This window comes from Aphelocoma coerulescens, chromosome 3 (genome assembly GCF_041296385.1).
Source record: "Aphelocoma coerulescens isolate FSJ_1873_10779 chromosome 3, UR_Acoe_1.0, whole genome shotgun sequence".
Taxonomy (NCBI): domain Eukaryota; kingdom Metazoa; phylum Chordata; class Aves; order Passeriformes; family Corvidae; genus Aphelocoma; species Aphelocoma coerulescens.
The window spans coordinates 29,646,730-29,673,887 of NC_091016.1; the positions used below are offsets into that span (position 1 = coordinate 29,646,730).

Genomic DNA, 27,158 nt, shown 5'->3' on the forward strand with positions numbered 1-27,158 from the left:
AAAAAACATCAGAGGATAGTACCTTAGATAGAAGATCTAAGCTGGATCACAGCAAAATTATAATTGTTACTTATGGCAAGTGTTCCTTCATGTTTAAATCAAACCTCAATTATTTCATCCTACTTATTCCTTAGCAAGCAGAAGTTAAGCATTAATATGTTAGATGAGATCTTTTCTGAGAAATGTATGTGGGACAAAGAAGCAAAGAGAACCACAGAGAACCCCAGAAGAAAACTGTATAAAGTCAAACAATGATCACCTGAGTGTGCCTTTATTTGCCAGTATACACATCATATTTGTTAGAACATGGTCACACTGGTTAATTTTAAGTTCTCTAAGCAGAAGGTCCATGACATCAACAAAGACTGGGGAACAGAAAGGGAACTGGGGAAACTTAGGAAATTTGTAAACAGAGCCAAAATGTGTGTAAGGGCTAGGATTACCTTGCCAAAATTAAAAAATATTTTTTCTTTAATGCAGACAGCAGTTCCAATGGTTGACCAAGTGTTACTATCTTCTGAACAGTGAAGTCTGGTTTTGTTTACGATGCAATGAACTCCAAAGCAAAGTGACAACAACAGGTTTTAAAAGTGATTTTTCCTTTTTTTTAAAAATACTTTCCAGCAATTCAATTCACATGCAAAAAGCTGATTTCACGTACAGAAAATACTTTGAAATATCCAAAGTCCTCAAACTGACAAAAATACATTTCACAGAGATAAACAAAATACAAATTCACAGCTGCAAAGTTTCAGATATGAGAAATGACTATTTTAATGTTGTGACAGATCCGTGGTTTGAAGATACACTATAGCATGTTTCAATCAAACTAACATGGGATTGAAGTTACCTGTGCTGTACAGGTAAATATAACTAAAACCAGCTGGTGGCATTCTGGCTCTCCCCAGAATAGGAATGGGATGTGTATGCTGGAAGTCCAGAGCTTTTTTACAGAAAGAGAACTGACAACATTAAACTGATCTTGCACGCTGGAAACCCTCAAGGTTAATATACAGTAGCACAAAAATGATAAAAGTAGTTTTTTGCTAGGTAATAAGAAAGAAAACAAAACAACAAGTATCTGCCAACACACAACTGGAGATACTGTAGATACAATGTGACACTTAATTATAAATCCCTCTGGGGATTCAGAGTCTGACACGCCATGTGCAGATCTGCACATTCATCGCCAGAGCTCCTGCGTTCACCTGATGTGGACTGAAATGCCATGAAATGTATGTCTTCATCTGGATTATAATGACAGTTTCAAACAAAGTTCTCAGGCTTTAATAAGCTGCATAAACAGCTGCAAACAGTCATTTGCTCTAATTATGTTACTGTCAAAATGTAAAAAAAAAAAAAAAAAGAAAAAAGGAAATTTTTAGGGGAATTTTAATTACTGCTTATTCAGTTTAAAAAAGGAAGAGAAAAGAAAAGCAGCTCAAGGAATACTGAAAATCAGTGTGAATACAGTCACAGGTATTAGTTAAGGGCACCAAGGTTCTGTACAGAAATGAAAGTATGAAAACAAAAACAAATTCAAGAAAGGAAATGAGCACTGATACTTCACCTCTAAAACATTTAGCAAAAATGCCTTTTTTTTTCTGCATATAAGTAGGAGCATGGTTGATAACATGACTGCAATGTACCCATTTTCTACAATCCTTGATTGATATATAAAAATAATTCTATGACTTCTGAGACAAACAGGACTTGCAAATATAACCTATTCCCATTAAAACTGTGCTTGGTGTCTTAGATGTTTAAGGCTATACATGCATTGAAATTTAAGGAATTTTAGGTTGAAACAGTAGTTGAAAACTGTGTTATATTACAGAAGTTGTACCATGAAGGGACACTGGCAGGAAATCTGGTAGGAAATGTACATACAATGCAGCATCAGTCTGTTTGTTCCTGTGAGACCAGCATACACCAGGTACTTATTGGACTATATCAGGACTTCAGACACAGGAAAGCAAAATCTGTTCTCAAAGCAGCACACTTCAGATATAGGTATAACATGGTAAACCAAGCTAATCTGACAGCACTGACTGACTGATATTTCTGTTTGTGATAGGATTTTGATCAAAATGCACCAAGAAACACAATCCAAACACTGCTATTGATACAACAATGCACATCCAGTCAGAAAAGAGGTATTTGGAATTCTCAGCTGGGAGTCACATTTACAGAAGCCTATTTTATATTTGTTAACAGAGATCCATCATATCATTTTTGTCTTTAAGTAATTGCAAGTCCAAACATTATTTGTCCAAATAATTAGAAACAGACTTGGTTCTTTGGTTAACACCATGTGACTTACATCAGACACAGGAATCAATTAAGAATAAACAGCCATATGAGGAAGTTTCTTGGACAGGGGGTGGGGTGGGGGCAAGGAAGGAAAGGGGAAAGCTTCAGATTCAAAGAAATGCATTGTGTTAAACTGAACTGCCCTTTGAAACCTCCCGGACTAGGAATAATCAGTTTAAGACATCTCTTCGGTTGCAGTGACGTTGCTTACACACCACAACTTCAGTTTCTCTACATACTAAGTTTTATACAAAAGAAGGAAGGCACCGAGTGCATCGGTGACGTACAGGCAGTATAAAAGTATGCAAGAAAATGCTACATACTGTATATTTTATACCTTTTAGAAATGTGGTGAATGTGTGCTATCTCTACGCAATATAATGCTTCACAAATCCAACTCCTGATATCCCAATGAAAGAATGAATTAAAATGTGAAACACATTTTAATAATCTTGCTGGTAACAGCACAGTTCAATATTTGTATTCACTAAGATCAGTTATTAGCTTATAGTCACCAGAAAAACAAGTTCAAAATCACTGAAGATCAAGGGAACTATAATCTAAAACTATACTTTGGGACAGAGCCAGCAGCCTTTACTCATGACAGATGTCCCACTAAGAATGGAGAGGAGGCTCAGTTTTACCACTGTTATTCACGTTAATAGTGCCTTTCCCTGAGACATCCCCAGGAATAGATGGAAGTGCTTACAGGGAAAGGTCCTACACAACATGAACGACATCTGGTTAAACCAGGACCTGAGTAAAAGGCAGAAGGTTCAGGCCCTTAGTCATTATATTAGCACTTTTGATTGCGTTAACAGTGATATAGCTTGCTCATAGAGCATTTAATTTCACATTGTTAAATCATCTTATACAAAAATAGGTAAGAAAGCTCTGTAAGAAAGTATATATACTATATAAGGAGAAATTTCTCCTTAAAAAAAGCAAATAAAGGGAAAAATTGAATAAAAGGTTTCACTAATTACACTTTGTCCTGAAAATCACATTAAAAACATTTATCGTAAACGAAACAGTACTGAGCACTAATGAACCTTGTGGTTTACTGGAAAGGACAGCAACCTAGCTGTATAGTAAAAAAAATCATTGCTCTATCTCCTCTTTTTGTAAATATTCCCTAATACATTCAACTGCTTAGAAATTTTCTTAAAATGTCATAATAAGCCATTTGCAAAATTGACTATCAAAACTGGTTCAAAGCCCTGCTCCTTGCTTGTACTATGGCCTAGAGATTACATCTCAAAGCTATGATAATGCTTCTAGTTAATTCTGCAAATTGATTCAAACTCACACCCTGGAAATGAACCAAAAGTTAAAAAGCAATCCACTTTAGACCCTCAGCATGCAATCAGTGTCCATGGGGTTTGCAAAACACAGCAAAAAAATTATATTGATACAATGGGCAAGACTCTTGTCATCAGATACAAGAGAGAAAAGGATGACATTAATTACATCCCTGAATGTCCATGAGGTATTCCTTCAGTGGTATGGTATTACTGCTTCTGCTCTCCTGAGTAGGGCCTTTATGCCAGCTCAACCAGCAGATGCTTCCAAGGAAATTAATTAATCCTTCTTGCTATAGGACAGCCTTGCCCTTTTTCTGGGCAGGGCTGTCTCCTGATCTTCATTCCTACAGGAGCAGTACCACCAACTTTCCTAACTCCTGGCACATTCCTCTGCATAAGGACCAACAGCAAAACCTGATCCAGCAAAACCTGATCCAGCATGTACCAGGCCCATCCACTACTACAGTCACACCACACAAGAATTAAGCTTGCCAGCACTAATAATTGTGCCATATTCAGGTAGACATAATATAAGCAGATACTGGTGCATAAGATTCCTGCATAGGCTGCAGAAAGGAAGAAACCCTGCTTGAATTTAAGGAGGGGCAGTGATAAGTTCTTAAGGCTAAACTAATCCATGTCACTGTAGGCCAGTTGACACTTGCCCTACTCACCCAAGGCAAATAAAAAACCATCTACCCTCTGTAAAATACACTGGTTTAGAAGCCACATGATGCCCACAGAGACCAGCGCTGCTCTGAATCCACGAACTCCCACAACTCACATGTCACAGTTTCTCTGAGCAGGGCCCTCTGAGGGCCACAAGGTTCCAAGAGCGGAATATGAGTCACTGTTGCTGCTACTGTACAAAGCCATCCCTTATTTAAATGCCCTTGCTCTCAAATGACATCTCTTCAATGGGTGTTGGTGATTTGCTGACAAGGAAATGCTCCTGTGACTTTTCCCTCAAGAACTACCATCAGAACAAAGTAGTCTGAAATCCTGTGAAATCCAGCTGTGATGTACTACAAAATCTAGCAGTTGAGTTAGAGACCAAAAAACCAGAACATTCTTGATGGCTCCTTCTAACAATAAGCACTGCTAAATGTTCCAGTTAAAACGATCAAGATGTTTAGGGACCACTTGAACATTTCTAATAATAAGTTGTAAAAATACTTCAAAAGCTGAGGAAAAGAAGAAACAAAAATAAGATATCATGATTAAATAACAAGTTTCCAGTATCCAAGTGACAGTATCCAGATGTTTGCTTTTCTGCTTCCATTTATAATTGAAATCATATTTGACTGTGTTGCAGGTGCCAGGCTGTACCAGCCCTCTAATGTACCAATCCCATTGCTCTTCACTCTTCCAAGGTGAGGTCTGCTCTCCACTTGAAGCCCATGGGCTCCTCTCACTAACATTAATGGCAGGCAGGCACGCACATCAGTGGAAAGATTAAAAAGAGGTTTAGTTATTGAGAATTCAGTTTCAGGAGGAAGTCAGTCTGCCTTACAAGTGACAAGCCACGATTCTAAAGACTGCTACAAAACAGGACAGCTTTTTTTCCTCCAGAAAAGTATGGTAAATAGAGGGCTCAATACAACTCTGAGTTCAGTGAAAGGTGCTCTGTTGTTAGTTTCCGGTTGGAACAGTTCAGGCCAAAAGGCCTCCCCTCAAACCTCACTCCCTGATCTTACCCCAGACTTTTTGTTAGAACTGGGATGTGTAAGAATGATCTGTACTCAATTCTTACATGAAAATGTCTCCCTCAAAGTTTTCTTCTTCTGGTTTGCTATATTAAAACTGATGGTTTGCATTTCAGAAATCTTTGGGAGCTGGACAGGTCACAGAAACTTTGCACCAGTACTTTAAATTGCAGTGTTCCTGACATCTAAGGTCCAGTGACTGCCACAGGCAGCTTCTCAGGGCCCTGGGGAGTTTGCAGGAGTGAGTCATTGGGGAGAAAAGAGAATAAATCAAGAACACAAACACAGATTTTAGACAACAAAAGAATTGCTCCAAAGGTGTAAAAATGGGAAGGTACTGATGCTGACACTGCATCTGCCATCAAAAGTCGTTGCAAAAATTTACAGGTAAAAATATTTCCCACAGTAAATGCCATAAAATCTGTTTGCAGCTCAAGTATTTTCTAAATTGATAACAATGTTCAGCTCCTGCAAAAGCACATACATTCACTCCAAGGGCTCCCAAAATTTCCAAATATAATTACTAGTGAGCTTAGAGGACTTCAATTTAGTTTAGAAATTGTGTCATGTTTCTTCCATAGCAGAGCTTACACCTTGCCTTGCTTCTGCCTTTGCAGTCAGACCTCACAGTGCAGCTACAACGTGGATGTCTCACATCCTGAGCATGAGGCAGCAGCACAAGGACCAAGCTTTGCATCTTTCCAGTGCTCCCCTCGTTCCCCGTGCCCCCTGGCTGAACAGGAGCAGCAGGATGGCTCTGCTGCCTTCCTGTCTCCTCAGATGTGGGAGACAGCGATGTCCTGCAGGCGCTGCACAACCTCTCCTCCTTCAGTGCAGTGATTTCATGCTTGGCTGTCCTGCCCTTCACAACCTTGCCCTTAACAGAAAGGAACTGACCAGCTTTTTCACATTTGCAATACATTAGGACATACATGAAATGTTCTAAGCACTAAACCAAACAGATCACTTACAGAAAGGATGCAATACTTTCAAGAATAGAATCTGTAAGAAAGTCACTGTTCTACAATTATTTAAGGCTACACTGACAGGAAACAGATTCAATTCAAGATCTGCAATCTCTACATGGTTTGCTGGCACACAGAAAAGTAATTAATTTGATACATTTTTTCAAGTACTTACTGTACTTTTGAACAAAGGCAAACAACAAAAAGCTATGAAAAAGCCACAGCCAACTCTGGGGAAAATACAAGTGCCTCTAATTTGTTACTGATACTTTGTTCTTCAGCAATTCTGTTCCATGCATAAGACCTACCTGAATGTACAAAACCACACTGTGTGTGCAAGCCCTTATGTAGGGTTTAAAAAACCCACAATAGCTGAAGGCAGATTTCAAATACAAAAGTATAGGTTTGCATAAGCAATAAGAAAAACAAACTTACAAACAAATCAAATAATAAGAATGGGTTCTAGGAAGAAAAAACCAACATGACAGCTATTGGTACAATAATTAACTCACAAAAATCCCAAGGCAAATCCAATTATTGGTGTGACTGGTTTTGCACAACAAATCCATATTCTATTGCCCCAAAATTAAATGTTCATTTCCATTCTTTATACATTCCATTCCTAGCCTTTGTACAGTATAAATCCAAGTAAACCAATCTTCCTTCTGTGAAGCACAGAGTGGTCCTGGATACTTCAGGAAAAGTCCTAGAGAGAGATTCCTCTTCCCAAATGAGCCCAACACAGAGTACCACAAATCTCTACTGTCTAAATTAAGATTTCAGTGCCTTAGAAATCTAAAGGCTGAAATGCAAAGCTGAAGCAATGCAAACTACAAACAGGAATCCAAGTCATGACACAGTTTAGTTTAGTTTGGTTCTGTAAGAGGTTATTTGCTGCACCTTCCAAACTGACTTCTTCATTTGTTCAATGATGATGTTAAGTACGTTCTCCACTGGAATTACCTGACCCAGTTCTTGCTGTTCAATATTGTACATTATTTTAAATAGCAAAACCTGTACAAAGAGACAACCATCAAGAGACAATTTTCAGTTTTAGGAAAGAGCGTCTAAGTATCCACAAACAGAATAGATAAAACCACTTCCATATCCAGTGAAAAACTGCTTTTCAACAGCTTCTACATCATTGCTTCTATTAAATGGAAAGCATAAAGGATTGGGAAAATCTGAGCATTTTCCTTACATATATAAAATTAATGTTGATTAAATTCTACACTCAACATTACATTTCACAAACTGGACTAACAAAAATGACTGAGAGAGACAACCTGCATTGTATTACTGCAAGACTGCTCATGTTTAAAGAAAGTTTTTGCATCATTTGTATTTAGTAAACAAAGCTTCTGTAAATGAAGCAGCAGCGTAATATCAGGAGAAAAAAAAAAAAAAAACAACAAACCAAAGGCCTGTAATAATGTTTAAATCTTTAAATCAACAAAAACTGAAAGCCTGGCTCTGCAAATAAATCCCTCAAAAGACACCAAATAAACCAAGATGTAGAATTACAAAATCCTTTAAAAAGGACTTAAAGAAATTAAATAGTGTGAGAATTTGAGAACCATGTGAAATATCTTTATTATAGCATACTCACCATCACCAGTCTCACTGTACTTGACTGTCTGTATACCCCAAAGCCAGGATTGTTCAAAGGTATTATAAAGAAATTCAAGAGGAACAAACCTGTTCTAATGAGAACGCTTTAGACTAACACCAATTGTCTCAACAGAATCCAACACTTTACTCTTCTACCCACCAAGTGCTAAAAGTCAGTGAGGTCTCATATTAGTAAGACATCACCATCATTTGTAAGATAAAATAAATTGCTTGCTTTCTATACAGCAATAATTAAAAATAAACAAAGCTTGTAATTACAGGCGAAAAGAATATTTGAATTGGGAAGCTTTTAAAAAATATGTTTACTCAGTAATGCACAATTTCAGTAATATGAATTAGATTCAGCAGTCAATAAATTAGTGTGAGTCCAGCTAAAGGCTTTGGGACCAATAAGCATCTCAGAAGCACTGATATTTCCCCAGTTTTAGTGGATGCCACAAGTGTTTATCTGATGGCAAACCTTCTTGTGATACTGCAGCTTCTCAACTGCGTCATTAGAAAGCTGTGTTTCCCAGCCTGAACAAAAGCAAAGCAAACTTCTATTTTGTGTGTGAACATTCATTCAATTGCTGGCAAATCACTAGAAAAATAACTTACTGATGTTCTCCAAGAGGAAAGGTAAAAACTCCTGGTCTGCTCTCTACTTCCAACAGACAGCATATGGTAATTCCTAAAACAGCTCACAAGAGGCCTGAATGGATAGCTGTTTCAAGCAAAGCCATAGTATTTTGCATTCATTCAGAGTAGTTCAACTGCTGCCACTTCCTTCACTGTCATTCAACCTAACTTCCAAATGCTGACATTCTAAAGAAACCTGTATCAATTTGTTTAATGAAAATATATTTTAGTAAAGTCGTGCTCTATGAGCTTCCTACATTGGAATACATGAATACAGGAAGTGCTTTCAACAGAAAGTTACATAGTTTTACAGTACAACCTGTCTAAGGAGTTTTGGAAGGGACCAAACTGATGATCTGGTCTCTTTGGATTAGGCAGAAGTACAGGCAAGAGGGAAAAACCCAATTTTTGCCATATATAGAGCTCGTTCCTGTCACAGATTGAAGAAACTTTAGTTTGATGTCAAAGTTCACCTGATGCCCAAATGCTAGTATTTTTCAAACCAACTGCATATCAAAAAATGAAAATTTACTTTACTAAGCTCCTGGAAAGAAACTCAGTGCAAAACAACAGTATATTTCTATTTGCTATATTATTAAGTGTTGTTTCACCAGTGGTTTGGTTTTTTTTTTTGCTTTTGCTTTACAGACCATTAACTTTTTCTCAAAGTGCAAACTATTGACCTTTAATCTGAATGCAGGCAGGTCAGAAGCTACAGTATTAAAGCAATACAAAAGGTACACAAGGAGGAGCTTACATTAATTTGGAGAACCTTGCACAAAATGTTTCTGAATTGAAAACCACAAAACAAATCCAAACAAATACAGCATCAGGTGGATGGGGAAGGGAATACTGCTATCACATCTGTGCACAGCAAGGCTTCTCTGACACCGAGGAAGTTCATGACACTAAGTGAAGATTCTATATTAAATCCCACCATTTTGCATGTTGTGCATCCTTTATGATGGAATGTTGACCTCAATTTCCAGTTTTTACTCCCACAACACATCTGCTGATTGCGACCAGGGACGATCATCTTCCCGGGAGAACAAACTCCCTTAGAACCACTTAGACTGCACTTTCCACCATCCATTACGATTCCAGTAAAGTATGCCATCTACAGACTTGTTGTCCTTTAGATTCCTTCATTTCAGTCCAGTGATTGAGTTCATCTTCTCCTGAGCTGTTGAGACCTAAGGAAATCCACCCTATCATCTCTTTTCGTTTCATGCTGCGCTTATTATACACGGAGAGGATGAGCGTCACGTCCGAGAGCTGGAACAGTGCCACCTGGAAAACGAAGGTTTCCTTGTACACGGGGTTCGGCTGCCCTCGGCGGATTGAAGTTTTGCATTTGGACATCTCCTGCCCCATCGAGTTCAGCAGTGTTAGCTTCACATAGGTATCTACAAAAGAAGTCACATTGTGGAATGTCAGATACCTTGGAACGGAAGATTTGCAGAATGAAGTATTTACAAGGAACAAGGATATGGTGTATACCAGGCTGGCTGAACACAGGTGAGTTTAGACACATGGAAAGATGACAAGTAAACAAAATATTATAAACACACTAGCAAATGAACTAGCTCCAGGACTATGTACATGGGTTAAGTTAAAGGTATACCTCATAATCCTCTTCCCATTGACCCCCTTGTTTAGTCTAAACAGACTTACATTGCATTAACACTTAGCAAGCTCCAACTAGCCACGACACTGTAAAGCATACCACTGAAATTTCAAAGAATATGGGTAACTGAAGTGGAATAAAGGCAATTAATGAAGAGGAAAAAAAAAAAACAATGCCAATATGCAGCTATGATATCAAAACAGCCAGGATAAAATGCTTAAGAATAATCTCTGCATGGATGTGGTTCTCATTTTGGGATTTTCAGTTTTATTTATTTTGAAAACGAAAACGTAGCAAAGTGCATTCAAAGATGGAAGTTAACGCAATACAAAAAAACCCTTTTAATTCCTAGGTTCATGAAGGAATACACTTACTGCATGTTTAAAGAAAAGCAAGTTTTTGCATAATTCAAGATGATTGTTCAAAAAGTAGCTTGTATGGTGCTCTTAAGCATACACTTAAGAAGCTGATGCAAGTAATGTAGTTAGCTCACATTATGTGTTAGCATTTGGGTATAAACCCTTATTTTTAAAGCTCTATTTTCATTGGACCAAAAGCAGCAACCCATGCTCCGGCAGAAGGATGTGCATTTCATGAAGTTAACTAATTACACGAAATTTAACGTTGTACAAAACAATCTCACATTTCATTTTTATTCCTGTCTTACTCATGTTAATGGACAATATTAAAGATTGGAGCTTGTTAAAAGAAACACATCGAGTATTTTCATTTTGCAGGTACACTGAAACCCCAACATCCATAATCAGAGATAAATGCAACTTTTGCATTAGAGAGTGCCACAAAATATAAACATATACTTTTATAAACTGGTATGGTAGGCAGCCATGGATGTTTTATTGCTGGCAAGTTTTCTTTTGCATGAAAAAGACAACATCCAATTAGTTTCTACAGGAACTCACCTCGGATTATATAAACCTGTCCACCTATCAAGTGTTTTAGACAACAGAACAGTCCATCTGACAACAGGGGGTGGAAAGCAGTAAAAGAAATAATGACCAGATGTCAATAGTTAGGTGAGAGAGGATCAAAGGTTAAAGTTTAAGAGGAAATACTATTCACTGGAGTGTAAGAACATGAAACCTTAGCAGCACAGATCAGAAAAAAGGACTGAACAAAAGGATCATTAGGTAAAATTCAATTAAATGAAAATTTTGTGCAGTTTTTGTATAACCTTTAACAAAAATGACATTGCTTACATCACAGGTTATCTTAGGACTAACAGACACTGGGTTTTAAACTACACTCACCATAGCAAGAATCATGCAAATGATTAAGTTATAACAGATTGGGTAAAAATCCTTATCAAACCTTATGCTTTTTCATGCAAACTCCAGCATATTTAGAAAAACTGCACATAGTAATTAAACTTCATATATTAAAAGCAACAAAATGAAAAATCATTGAACTGAAAACCAAGCTGGTTTTGCCCTTAGCTTTTATAGTTACTGATATTCAACTTTAATACTTCAGTTATTGAGTAGTTATGAACTTTGGCAAGAGAATAACTCTGATGCAATTTCTAAAAACAGCTGAGGGACACTCATATCTGAAATTCAATGATGGGTCTCCAGAATGTAAAGATCTCGCTTGTTAAAATCCACATTTTTATGGATTTAATGTGTGTGTGCATGCATACACACAAATGGATTTAATAGGGAAAAGCTGACACCTTGTTTCAACTAAACTTTAAGGAAAATTGAGAAGCATCTTTTTCTCAGACAAAATATTAACTGTCACACAGAGAAGCAAAGAAGACACATCCACTGTCACTGCCTGCAGGATTTGGCTTATTTGCCTGTACTCAACTGCTAAATTAGTTACTATGTAACACACAACTATGCAGCAGAGGAGCATGTAGAGCAAGAAGTAGAAATTTAGTATTCAGTTCATATTTGCTGCAGAAGCACTTCACAAAAATTCACAGGTTCACAAGCCCTAGACTACAGAAACGTGGGAAAGAGTAATTGCTTCCATTTCTATCACAGTTCCTCAATACATGAATGAAAACTGAACTGCGCATGTACTTTGCAGCACTTCTCAGGATTTTGGACCACTGATAGTCCAAACAACAAATGTGACCAGGACATTTCTTCTTCTTCTTCATCATCATCATCATCATCATCATCATCATCATCATCATCATCATCATCATCATCATCCCTATGGGCCTTAGTTTTCATTTTGTGGAAATGATGGCACAGATTGAAGCTGGCAGATGTCCACGATGTATTCAGCAGGGAGATAGGATATGGCAGTGGCATGGACCTGGATCCAGGAGTTTAAAAGAAGGTGCCACCACTGCTGGGGGGAGGGGAGGGGGATGGCACGAAACAGCCCAAAAGGGAAATCTGGATCCCATAATATTCTGTGCATGGTCTTACCAGACCCAGAAAGTCCATTAGTTCCCAGCTTTCTAGAAACAACAGAACTCTGAACTCACATTTGCCTAAACAGAGCTGGGCTATTGTTATTACGAATATCAAATCTTCCCCCATCTCTCACAGGGGAGGAAAAACAGTAGCATGGAAGACCTTCCCTCCAAAAAGGTTAGACAGAACATGGTATTACAGGGCTACATACCATGTTCTAGGCTCCTTTCTTGCAATCTGAAACAGATTTTTGACCCCAAAGAAACACACAACTGTTCGCTACGCAGCAGGGGCCCACTGAGCACATTTTGGCAATTAACATACTAGGGAATGAACCTCTCTGTTTTCAAAACAAGTACTGAACCCCTCCTAACTTGCATATTCTAAATATTAAATAAAAACTGAGTTTCTCTGAGATTTCAGAAAGATAAGCATCTGGTTTTGCTTTAAGGGAACACATGGTCTCTTCTCTCCCTTTCATTTCTTCCCACACCCCAGTGTCCTTGGAACTCTTTGGCTTTCCCCATCTCTTTCTAGACCTTGTTTCCAAATAGGTGACTCTGGGGCAGCTGCCTAATTATATAAAAGTATTAGAGATTCGTTTATTGCCTTCCTTCTCTGGCCATGTTAACAAAGTCTGGCTCCATCAGTGTGAAAAGTATAGAGAAAGCAAAGCAGAGTAAGGTGAGCCAAGTAATGAATAGAATAAACGTGGGTCAAGAAAGTGAGAAAGAGGAGAGAGCATCAGTGTCAAGTCTGGCTTACTTCCTAAGCTGTGAAGACAAAGTGAGATGTGCAAACCACTTACAAAATGTTGGCAGCCTAATACATAATCCAGTAGCAGATAATCTGCTAGTGCCATACTAATCTGGGGCTTAAAAAACAGAGTAGCTAAAACCTGAGCCTCCAGACAAAATCAAAAGGAACAGGTAGGTATTTCTTATTAACACTTATGTAAATCAGACACACCATCTTAAAAAACAATAAAAAATATCTTCTTAAGAAGTTTGTTACTGAACATTCTCAAGCTACGTCAAAGAGCTAGAGACAGCAATAACATTCTCTCCATTCCATCTGGCTCCAGATAAGAAGTATATAAAGGTCACAAATATTGCAGACAAATGTATTTTTGAACAAATACTTGAAGACACAATTCAAGTCCTTTCTGATGGTGAACACTCCTCAGTAAATATGCCAAAGCTCTCAAGTGGTTGCTCCTTGTCTTCACTGACATTCCCAAGTTACATATATTACCACATATATACAGGCACATAAGCAATTAAAAACTGCAGTATCAACCCCTCTAGGAACAGCAATAACTGTTCAGAATGTTTATATTAATATTAACTGGCATGTACTTTCTCCTTAAACACTGACTTTTTATTCTTGGCCTGTGATGTGAGGCATTAGTAATTTAGCAATTAATCATTATGATAAAGGTAATTTATTAGTCAGTCATCATGAAAAATTAAAACAGGCTTGTCAACTTACAATTAATATTTTGAATTTTAGATTTTTGCTATTTCCCAACTGACTAGAAACATAAAACATGAAACAGATTAGTTGATGATTGCTCTATTTCATTTTGATTGGGTAAGACTAAGTGATAGGATTGAAGTCCTTGCTACCAAGAGCCCCACCAGTAGAGAAGCATTAGGATGAAAAAAGATTTTCACTCACTGGGTGGTCTGTTCGCTGCCAAGTTTTTGAAGTGGCTGCCTTTTATCACTTCTGCTGATAATCTTCCAGTTGTAGCATTATAAAGGAGGCCAACGAGGATTTCTGGAGCTGAGCCATGTACCAGAGACTGACAAGAGGAGGTACTTTCACTGCAGGACACTTCTGACATGCTCATTTGAGAGTCACAACCCTATAAAACAGATAAAAAGTTCTGTGTGTCTTATGGAATGATGTTACTGGGAAATCGATTTTTAGAATAATGCATAGAAAATTCTGAAAGCAACTTACTGACAATAACAAAGTTCCATTCAATCACCCAGTAAGAAATGTACATTCTTAATATATACTTAATTTGCACATGTTAGAGGTAACAATAAAGTGGTCTGAAATTCAAACAATTCTTAGGTGCTTCTACTGCTTCTTGATTAAGGAGAAATAATGGCAAAAGATGAAGAACAGTCTTTATGGTCCCCATTTACTTCAATTGCTAAGGTAAGACCTGTAACATAACTTGCCCACATCCTGGAAAACATTAAACCTTGGATCTTTTACTTTCCAAAAATGGAAAACACCAGTGGAACCTTGAAGATAATAAAATGCAGAAAATTCTTATTCATCCTTTGTAAAGGTTATTCTCTAGACTGAATTTATGAGTAGCGAAATAACAGAACACATGCAATTAGAAAAATGCGTTCTGTCTAGAATAAATCAGCTTACAAGGAATTTAATTGATCCAGGGATACAGAACTGCAATAATCCCTTTGTCTTGGGTGGGAAAGGAAAAGTGTCATCCAAAGCTCAGGAAGCAATGCTTTAATTTCCACCCTGAAAGCTTCCAAAAAATTCAGATCTCTCATGCATTCTCACCACACCACATCTTTAAAGGGAGATTCTAATACTAATTTCTATCATTTTAACTCCTCATTATTGGCCATAAAAAAAAAGGAAAAAAAAAATACTTTCTTTATGCTGCCATGCTAATCACACCATGGTTGCTCCTATTTTCATTTGCACTGGCACATAAGAGTGGTACCACAGAAAACAAAAAACTGTATGGAATGTAGCCAATGGAATGGCAATGTGTTTGGTTGCCAAGAAGGGACTTCTGAATTATCAGCACATCTCTTTATGATTCCCTCAGAAAAAATGTAAATTGGGTCCACAGATTTTTCCAATATGGCTTGACTCATTTGGGAACCTGACATCACTCTTTCAAGGAGGCATGATGATTTTGTGAAGCTGATTCTTCCAGATTCCAAATGTCTCTATCATTTCCAGCAACAGCTGACATGGGCATAAGATCAGACCTAAAACCTAAATAGCACAAATCCTCCTCAAGATAAATGCTAACATTATAAGCAAGTAAATTCAGCTGACATATAAAGCCCACATGCATTACAGAATCTCAAATTACAGAAGACATGATACCTACAATAATATCCCTCTTATTGACATTTTAACTACCTCTTTCCAACAGAACATTTCCAAAAGTCTAGCTGCAGTTTAAAGTAGCAATCCAGTTCCTCATTAATAAACATTCACTGTTGTTAGCAAATGTATTCTTAATACTGAAGAAGGACCTCAACAAATTTCTCTGACTTCCCTCTCCCAAGCTGCAAATTCAGAATTTTAAATCTTTGGTTATTTCTCCAAAAGCTCTTTATTCCATGCCAAGAATAAATTTCAAACTGCTTGCAAATTGTTAATTGCTGAAAATTAATTACAAGTATACATTCATTCTCTGATTCCTGTCATTCATAGAACAGGAAACTTTTGATTCCTAACTTCAACAGAAGAAACAAAATGGAAAGTTTAAAAGAAAGATGATTTGATTCAGCAGTCACAGCATACACTGCACAGTTGAAAGCCTCAGCCTGTCACAACTGCAGCTATTACTTAAGTTTTCTGGTCTTTTGAAATTGTAACACATTATCCCTGTGGTGCTTATTCCCCTTATTATTTTCTTGAGCCAGGAATTTTAACACAGTCCACCTGACACTGTTCAAAGCTTAGGTCTCAAATTTGACTGAGATCATGCTGCAAGCCCACAAAAAAAGATGTAACACAAAGCAGGCAGCTGAGTAACAGTGGCCCCAAATACTCAAAGGGCTTTGATATGCTGAGAAAGGTGATGATAGCACCTTCTCCTAACTGGGATTTATTTGTACAGTTTACTGATGTCCTAAGAGGGACTTAGAAATCAGTTTATGGCAGAGTTAAACTCACTACAATGGGTATCAGAGTAAGGTTTAGCCTGTTAGAAATAGCGAGTAGTAAATGAATGACGACTGAGTGGGAATGGGTCCTGAAGTACCAGGAAAGGGAAGACAAGTAGCTTCTGTGTGGAATCATAGAGGAGGAAAACAACTGAAAAATTCAATGTGAGGTATTACAAAATGGGCTAGAAATACCATTCCTTTACAGAAGAATCCTGAGTGGATAGGAGAAGGACAAGACTGCCTTTGTCAAGACCAGGCAAAAGTATCTCACCAGCTGAATGGTGGGTTGAGAAGACCAAGATGATGCTTCAGAACTCTAAGTGGATGGAAATGCAAGTAAATGACTGTACCTTAGAAGTGGTGCACAGAAAGGACTGGTAGATGTAAGCCAGATAAAAACCTGGGGAGAGAGTCTAACTTAAATGTTATGCTACAGTATTTTCTAAACCAAAATATTTTTGCAGGTTTGAGGAAAAAGAATGTTGTTTAATCCTTATTGTATCATAAATTTATGAATCTCTTTCCTACAAAATGCTGTGGGGACATAGACAAGACATTAAAATAAAGCACTCAAATGCACTGAAGGAAAAGTCTAAGTAGTGTTTTGTTTTCCCTTTCACTCTAAAAAAAACGCAGCTTCAATTCATTTTGTTTCATGCTGACCCAAATGTATTAAAAAAAATACTCTGCTTTTCAGTTATGAACTGGAAAATCCTAATATAAAAGAAAGTGAAATGTTAAGAAGGAAAATGAAGTAGATTAGAAGACAGAATGATATTCCTGGGTAAAAAAAGATTAAACAACATAAACCAAAGTGTACTTTCTGTGGATATAATAAGGGAGAAAACAGAGGATTTGGGGACAAGTATGTAAAAGACCAGAGGAAACGGGGAGGGCAAGGCTACATTTTGTCAGTTTTCTTTTGAAAGAAAACAGAAAAGTTTTATGAGGAAGAGAAGAAGAAAGCTGAATCAGGGATGGTAAGACACAGCTGAGATCAACTGGGCTCAGATCAACAACTGAAGAAAGACTTTCCATTGCAGGACAAAGTTAAAAGCAGAGATACTGATTATTGTTAGGTATCTTCTTAAAGTATTTTCTCCAGCACAGTTTATTGTTCACATTAGGGAAATCCATTAATTGTTTTAAGGAAGATATTCCATGATAATGACATCTGTGGGCAAAGAACCTGACTTTGTGCTAAGTCATACGCTGCACTAGAACTGGAAATAACAGCTTTATTAAAGTTTCTGTTTAGAGGGCTTTTTTCTGTTTACACAAGTCAGAATTCTAGAAGGGCACTAACAAACTCATCATGAAAAAAGCCAGACAAGAAGTCACACTTTTACCTGCTCAAAATATAAGCTCCACAATCAAGTGGCAAATTGTAAAAGATTAACACTGAAATTGCTCATTGGTACAACATGAATATAGATGGAACTCCAATGACAACATTACAGTGTGACCAGATGCTTTTCATCTCCATGCAGGTCTGCATTCAATCTGTCTGTAAAGCTATCCGTAGCCCACTTTGATACTGTTGCTTCCCTGTGGGAAACTTAAGACTCAGAGCAAAAGTCACTATTTGTTTGAAATAATGTCTAAGTAAGTTTATTTTCATAACTCTTCCCGCTCACCCTCTATAAACACTGTGTGTAATTTAACAAGCAAGGAAAAGAAGGACTAAGGTTCCATAAGAGCAAAGGCTTTTCAAGGTCAGTGAAGCAGCAGAAGAGCCTAGGAAGAACTGTCACAAAACCTCATATGTGGATTTTTAAGAACTTAGATGAACTGTCAAAGTGTTACTGATCTGCCCGCAATGCAAGAAACTGTCTCTTGGGGTTGTCTCCAGAATATTAATACTAAATCCTGAACCCTTTTTGTCAATTTAGGCATAAATACATTATTAACAGTAAGCACAGCTAAAGAAATGGTGAAGTCTATTCCAAATATTTGGTTCAAATATCTGTCTTACTGCAGTAAATAAAAAATGTTCAGCTTCTCAATTTTCTAACACAGAGTTGTGTGCAAAGGACCTAAACCTTTCCCATATATACCACAGGAATGTACTTTGTAATAAAGTTAGTCTGATTTTATTTTATCAACACTTACAAGAATTGCTGCTTTCCACTGGATTGTAAAAGTAATACCTGTCATATCCTACAAAACTTTAATTACTAATTCTCCAAACTATTGTCCTTGATGACTTTTTTGCATATATTATCTAGTGAAGAAACATTACTTCTAAATAAATATATAATAAAATCATTCCCATTAAGCAGGCTTTGTATTTTGTATGTTCCCATTGTACAAAAGTTGGCAATCAAAAAAAGAACACTCTTTTTTTCCCCTCATGCCAATGGACATGAACACATAGAATGCATCATGTGAAACTTGAGAGGCATTTTCAATAGTGTTTTTCCCTTACCTCTTACAGCATAATCATCTACTTGCATCCATGGTAATGTATGTAAAATGTATTTATTTGTCTTCCTTCCCCACAATTCCATGGAAACATGGTATTTGCTACTTACATATTCATCTCCTACTGTTCTTTTTCTATACCCTGAAGTTCTGCTTATAAATTCTGCTCTTAAGCCAACTGGAGTTAATGACAGGGAATAATGTGGCCATGCTCTGAAGGCAGTGAAAAGTTCATTTTCCTCAATGCACAGGTTAAAATCATGTCTCTGTAAGCTTACGAAACAAGAGCATCTGATTCTTTTGGCTTTTCAAAATACACACAGAAAAGATGAAACCTTGCTGACAATTCTTCAGCAACAAAAATCTGATTCACAGCATGTTACTTGTCAAAATGTCTCTCTCTAATTTTAAATGTTAATGTTATACCACTAATCCCTTAAAGAACTTTTTTGCACATTATTTTTTCTACTTCTGGATCAATACAACTGAGAGGTTAGGGAAAAAAAATTTGAATCCTGGTGGGCAAAGGAAGGCCCTCAACCCAGGTGTCCAACAGCTTTTAGATAAAAGCATTCATCTCTCTCAATCACCACCCCAGTGTTGAACCCTGAAGCTCCTGTTCCCCTCTGAGCTTGCTGAGGTGAGGAGAGCACCCAAGCCCCACACAGGCTCCAGACCAGCACCCAAGAGAGAAAACCAAACCTAGGGCCTCCACGTCCTTCACTAGTGCTTCATTCTGGCTTCAGCACCAGTTATTTTACAAAAACATGTTTCAAAGCTAAAACACTGTTTAAAAAATATCCAGATCATTCCTGGGAAAGAGAACTTCAACCACCTGACAAACACAGCCCTGAAAACAGAGGGATGTAAAATAATTAAGAATGTCAAAATTTAAAGCCAGCTGTCCTGTACGGTGAAATTAAGAGAACACATAGTTATCAGTATTTTGCTTTAAGCTTATAATCTGAACTTGCCAACATTGAAACATATAGCTTTAAGCATCTCACAAAGATTCAAGTTTAGGAAAGCACAATTATCTATGACAGGTAATTATTTGGGATTTTTTGCTTAATAGCTTCCTTGAAGCATGTTCCAATTAAGTATAATGCGCATTTTTATTCATGTACTTAACACTTTACAGCATTACTTAGTCAACTTAAATCACAAACATGAAACTAAGTAGTCTAATAATCTTTCCATTATGCGACTTGATCTTAGGAAGAAAACATTTATTTTGGGTAGAATGGCAAGCTTTAAAAATTACCCGGCCTTCCTAGTCAAAAATTCCGATTTTAGCAAATAATTCCACCCAACATCAATGGTATTCACATCAAATTGATTGTTTTGATTATTAAAATACTATTAATGTAGTTGAAAATCAGATTATCTGAAATGATAATATTCCCATTTTTTTATCAAAAGCTTCTGCTCTACCCTATTTTTTACTCTCAAGAGAAAAAATTTCTGGATACAAAATCCTAAAAAACACATGGTTTTCACGCAGACAGAACACTGAAAAATTGAGCTCAAATTAAAATTCTTTGATTCACTAGATTCAAAGGACTAAAACCTTAAAAGTTCTGTACACAGCTTTAATTTACCATAGACACTGTAACAAACTTCCTAAGATACATTATGATAGTACACAAATTTCCATTCCAAAATAATGTAAAATTAATTAGTTTAAATAAACATTCAAATCTTTGTGGGCTTTCTAATAAGAATACTGTATTGATAAAGAAAGGTTTGGCTTCAAATTTTAAGACACAATAGTTTAATAGTAATATAAAAATAACAAAATAAAATTTACATATTCTTTATAATGGCAAATCAACACTCAACTTTTCTGAAAGATTTTGAACAAGTTCAGAGAGAGATTTCTGTGCTGTGTTTCCAGTTCCATGAGAATTTGCTATTAGTACTTTGTGCCTAAATTTTTTTTAAATTATCAGCTCTGCAGAACAAAACATTAGTTTTCTACTGAAAAGGAAACATTTAAACTTTCTATAACTTCTATTAGTCTGTATTGAAATTACACCTTTGGCAGATGACAAAAGGTCATCTAGCTATTCCACAGATGTAACAGGCTTGAAATTTGCAGAGCAAACCCAAGAAGCAGTGAAGGCATTTGGAAAAGAACCTACAAAGGAATTTACAGCATTTGCAAAAGTAGTGTTTTTACACTGCAGAAGTCCAGCAGCTTTTTATACAGCCATGGGCCATGGGAGGAAAAGAGGCAAAAGGCCTTTTACTATCGAATTCTGTTTTCTGAGATAAGACAGGTAGCATAAAGAAACATCCAAGCACTAAAAGCTGTTAGATATTTGTGTTAGCAATTTAGGTAAGAACATCTGACACAAAATGCAGACATTTTACCTGCATTCCTGATGAAGCTACACTAACAGCTCCCACCCGGATCCACTCACACCTCCCCCTCTCTTTACTCCCTGTCAAATATGTAACAGCATGGAGATGTTACTGTGGGACAGCTTCCAAGACCAGGCTTCTTTAAATGACAATGCTCTGTCCAGCTGGATTTGGTCTATGCTCATTGGGGAGATCAATGGCAAATAATTTCATTTTTCTCTTGATTATACCCTTTCAGTCTGGGAAAAGAGAACGATTCAGCCATCAAACAGTAAGCAGAATTTATGAGTAGTCAATCTATGGAATAGTATTTGATTGCATAAACATACATGCAATTATTTTTCACAATGAACAAACCCATACCATTAACTGTACATTTAAAATGTATTTATCAGGTAAACTCTTTGTGATTAACATTTGCTAGTGGTGCCCTTTTGATTTGCTCAGGTCACATTTAATCTCATGATCAGAGGACCACCAGGTGTTTCCAGTCGAAGGGATCTGCTTCGGTTCTTAGAGCTATCCTACACACCAAAAAGAAAGGGAACAGATAAGCTGGATTCTCCTGGGGCCAGCTGACAGCTGATTAAGCCCAACAGAAAGACGGGAGCTGTGAAAGATTCAGCTCAAGGTCAAATGATACAAAGGGCAAACCTGACAAGAGGCTGACACACTATTACTAAAAGGATCCCTTGCTAAAGGCACCTTATGAACAGAAATGCTTATCTGATACCAAATACAGGCTGCTTGAATATACAAAAGAAGTGATTACCTGAAGATCCTCAAGTCTGAAATGAAGAATACTAGTGAAGAAGATTTATGCTATACTGCAAAGCCCACCAGAACAATAAGAAGAATCATCCAGTAAATAAATCAAAAACTAATTCAAAAGTTCCAGAACCATGTATGTTATGAATTTGCAGACTAGGTGACTTCATCTGTTTGTGCAAAATCTCTGATTAGGACTTCCCTCAATGGAAATAAATGGAAGGAAAATGGTGCACATGCTTTTGATGAAGGGTGCTCAAACCTGCAAACAGAACTGATTCTGTGTTTTGACCTTTTCTAGTTTTCTTGAAAGAACAGCAACAAATACTTGTGTGTACATATACATGCAACAAGAAGAGTCAAAATTATAAGAAAATAAAATATTTGGGAAATTCAGCACCTCTAAGGGAAACAGAAATTTTACTTGGATTGGTAAGTTAAAGAATGTACCTCCACTGAAAGAGTTGCTTGAGGAAGGTTTAAGCAGCAGCTCATAGTCTTTGAAAGTGGAAATTTCATACAAGGGACACCTTGATAATCTTTACTTTTAACTTCTAAAAAGTCACTTCTGGGAAATTTACAGTATGATTATTTTCTTTACTGCTCTTAGAAATCACAATCCAGGTTGGGGAGACCATACTTTTACTACAGAGAATGATAGTCTCAGAATCTCACAGTTACCTCACTTTTTTAGCTTTACACATTGATAAGGTTTCTCTATTTTATTTTTTTAAAGATGCTCAAAAATAGACATAGAATTCTAGATAATATGTTTGCCACTGATGGACTGGCTTTTCTGACTAAGTAAGAGTAGTGCTCAAGAGGATTACTTTGACTTAATCTAGAACAGTCATTCACAGCCTGTCATTTGACTGGAGGCACTTTAGAGACTGAAAAGCATCACTGTACACTCAAAATAGTAATATCATGTCTGAAACATAGCTTCCATTATTTCAAATATCAAAGATTGTAGGAATCAAAGTGAGTAAGTAACTTTTTGAAGCAACTCACTGATTAAAGGCAAAGCATACCTGTTTTTAAATTATTTTACTCTGTGTGACCACGTGATGATTTTGAAAACTAGATTAAATTCTTTACATTGCTGACTTCAAAAAATTCTCTCAGTATCCTACATTCAGGGTTATGGTATCAGATCTGGTTACCCATGTAGGAACTTGCTTCCCATTTGTGTATCAGCAAGGGAGTTGAAAGTCAATTTTTTTACTCCTAGCCACAACACTGAGAGGAAAATGGCTGCTGCTTGCCAATACTGCCATGAAATGTTATGTGAGCAGCCAAACACAGGGAGAATGCTTTGTTTGCCAGGTACTGTCAAGTTCTCCTGTAGCCTCACCAACATTATCACCATTTTCCAATCACCTAATAACTTTCTTCAGAGAAACTGCAGGAGCCATCTTTCTCACTCTGTCAAAGGATCAGTTCTGATTTTCTGTGTATTACTACCACTAACTCAGATGAATTGAGTAAGTTATTCCTGAGATAAAATGTGCTCAGGGTTTAAACACAATTTCCCCTTACTTTGATGGACTTAATTTATACAAGCTAACCAAAAGCATTTATATATCATCACATAGGAACTGTTCATTCTAGGTAGAATTCCAGTTAAAATACTAAGAACAAAATATTTTGTCTTTTTGTTTCTTCCCTAGACAAGTCTTAGTCATTTCTTTCATTAGCAGCTGAAAGTATCCTACTGGTATTTAATAAAGCTCTGTTTATACATGTGAATTTTAGTATTTAGCCTTCCAAATACAATCCTGGATAGATCATACCATAAAAACACAGTAGTAAAGTCATTAGTAGTGACTCTTATACTTTAAGAATTTGCACAAAACCTGACAGCTTGACTCTATAATGGGCAAGAATTCCCAAAAAAGAAATGCCACTCTGAAAGCCTTTATTCCTGCAGAGTTTATGAGCTGCTAAACATTACAAGGAATACTGAAGATATGCCACACATAAAGGGCAACATGAAATAAATGCCTTAAGCACAGTGCATAAACCAGTGTACACTAGATGATTAACCATTGTCCTTATAGTGGAGAGAGTGCATGTGTGCGTGCAAGAGTGAGCATCTTTATACACTGCATACATAAATGCCTTCACTCAAAGAAACTAATTAAAATAATTATTCAGACACTCTGGATATTTATAGTAAAGATGTACAAAATAATCTTTAAAACACCTATGATTGCCTCCACAATCTGTTCTTTATTATGGGGATCACACTGGGTGTTCAAGGTGCTAGAAATGGAGAATGTTAGAGAAAGACAGAAAAATAAATGGAATTCTTCCCACTAAACACCTTGCAATTTGATGATACATAATGAATGATCACTAGATTTGCTTAGCAGCAAGAGGTATGTTTTGGTCACTCAAATGGTGCTTCCCAAATCAATCACAAAATACAAACCACGATTGATTGCTGTTATTCTACACCAAAGAGCAACTGATGGGATGGTAAAGTGGATTACACGTGTTTCTTTGATCTTTTCCAAACAGATTTCACTCAATAAACTGCTTATATGTTTTTATAATCACAGCATACTGGAGGCTGTTTTTCACTGTCAGGAAAACTTCTGTGGGTGAGAAGAACGAAGAGTAACTAAAAACAGGTCCACAGGGATTTCCCGAAGAGAAATAAACAGCTTTTCTAAACTTCAAGATGGGAGAAAAAAAATTTGTCTTCCGCTGTACTAAAGTGAAAATTTCTCTGAAAGCATCAATAAATATCTTCCCACACAAACTATACTCTGACAAAACCACAATGTACTTGCTGAAACCACACCTCTGCTATTAAACATTTGATGCAATGGACAATTTCTATTAAATCTGAAAGGGACACGGTCTCAGATAACAGTGACAACTGCATTCTGCCCAACTCATATTGGTTTCACTGCTTCCTCCTCATTCAAACATACACTGAACTTGAAGGAAACGTGTGATAAATAAGGGGGCTGAGGAGGAATTCCCTGTTATGTGGGAGAACTGCAGCAACACAGGACTGTTAAAGACAAATGGCAACGGGAGTGGGGATAATAGCTACTAATGCAAGACATTACACACAATGTGGGAAAGAGAGAAACAGGATGAAATCTTAGGTGAAAATGGTATTTTGTGAATATATTTGTAAATTTGAAGCCATGTGTAGCTTTGAAACCTATTTAAGGAACATACTAGTGACATGTCCTCACCACAACATGCACTTGTTCATTTTTTAAAAATAACCAGACTTGCAGGCCCCACTCATGTAAGCATGTCACTATGTTTGAAAGGCACTGAACTTGCTGATCTACCTTTAGCCAGATTCCCTTGTGTACAGCTTTAAGGTATCACTGAAAAAATACTGAAGTTCACAGGATACAAACTGTTCTTATACAGTCAGAAGGCACATGATTAATAAAATACATTAATATAATATCAGGCATAGACAGAAGGAAATAAAATACATTTCTGCAGAAGAGATTAGCACAGATATTTCAATGGATTAGGAAGTTTCAATGACAGAAGGTATATTTAATATACAAAATCCATATAATGAGAAGCAGTTGAAAAAATAGGACAACTGTCATGTGTCCAAGAAATTTCTTCATAAAAAGCTGTCACATATACATACTTCTCAGCAACAAAACCCTCTGCAACTGAGCAAGGCAAATTTAATTCCAAATGTACAATGTGCCTCATCATGGATCTTATAACTGCCAATATCCTTGAGCAACTGGATGTCTCCAAATTCAAACAGCACTTACCTTCTCCTGTTAAATAACTCCTGCCTGACATTTATGATTAGTTGTACATAAAGACTGTTGGTTTATTCTAGCAAAAGGACAGTTGAAAAGGAATCCGATCAATGTGTATAAATATACCCAGAGGCAAACACCTGAGAAGGGTAGGAACTAATTAAGCTCAAGGCCGATGCTGGCACAAGAACAAATGGTAATAACTTGGCCATGAAGAAATTCAGGTTGCAAACAAAACAACCTGATGTTTTCAGATGAAAATTCACAATTTTGTGATCAAGATGAGCTGGCTGTTTTGAGTAAACAGGGCTTGAGCTCAAGAACCCAAGGATGCCCCCCACTTTCAGTCATGCATCCTAAAAACACAATTTTAACACTCCTGCAAAACAAATACATGTAAAATCCTGTAATAGATCTGCTCACTGAAAAATATTATATTGGCTATAAATGATAAGATAAAAATACCTATAAACTCGGAAGTGAATGAATTTCCAAAGGTTTAAAAACTGATTTGCGTAGTTCCAGAAGACCATGGATCCTCATTCAAGCTATCAAGAGTCTGAAGGATCCTTTCTGGCAACAGGTAGAGCTGCTTAAATGCTGTTACAACAAACTCTGGAAGATCCCTTCACTCTCTACCAATACTCCTTATTCTTGTTCCAACCCCCAAAAACTGAGGAGTGAAAATTGCTGACACACCATGCCTTACTATAACAGAAAATAAGTAATAACCTTATCATCTTTGATGCCTCATGGAACTTGTTTTCACTCTGCCTATCCCAAAAACTCAAGAAAATAATACTGAAAAATAACCAGTGCACAAATGAGATACACCAATTAATCACAAGCTTGGCCCCTTCACTGCCCTGTTTCACTGACTTGGGTAAATTTTACACATGAACCTACTGAAAACACATTAGTTAAGCACATACCTTTAGAATATTCAATGTTTTTTGTCATGGGGTGCTTTTTTCCAAACTGTGAAACTAGCAAACTCTTTGCTAAGAAAGTTTTCTCTAGAGAGGTGAACCATTTCATCCTTAGGTTAGACTGTTTTGTGTTTCTTAAGGAACCGTGAAAAATCTGGACCATTGTGAGCTGATTCTCCATCAGATCCATGATTTAACCTCAGCTCTTACTAATAAATATATTTTTAGTCATTAAATAATACTACAGACTTTCATTTTGAGTCTTTGGCAATACTCATGTTCAACAGAAATGCCACTTAAATTGGTCCAAACTTTTTTCCAAAACGCAGAACAAATTAATTGCTTTGCTTCACCTAAAAAAATATTTTCCCTTCTTTCCCTTCTCCTCCTCTTTCTTTTATTGATTGTTTAAAAAAACACCCATAAAACACATACAATCATCAATTTTTTCCCCC

General features: G+C 36.8%; 1 protein-coding gene across 21 annotated transcripts in view; it reads right to left on the reverse strand.

Moving 5' to 3' along the window:
* Positions 1 to 264: 264 nt before the first annotated feature.
* SYT14 (synaptotagmin 14) overlaps positions 265 to 27,158 on the reverse strand; it is a 117,620-nt gene continuing 90,726 nt past the window's right edge. For all 21 annotated transcript variants that reach the window (XM_069009649.1, XM_069009647.1, XM_069009644.1 and 18 more), the window contains 2 exons: positions 14,236 to 14,425; positions 265 to 9,944 (listed from right to left, as the gene is read on the reverse strand). In XM_069009649.1, the coding sequence (XP_068865750.1) occupies positions 9,631 to 9,944; positions 14,236 to 14,425 (504 nt within the window). In that variant the 3' untranslated portion in view covers positions 265 to 9,630. The remainder of the gene's footprint in view (positions 9,945 to 14,235; positions 14,426 to 27,158) is intronic.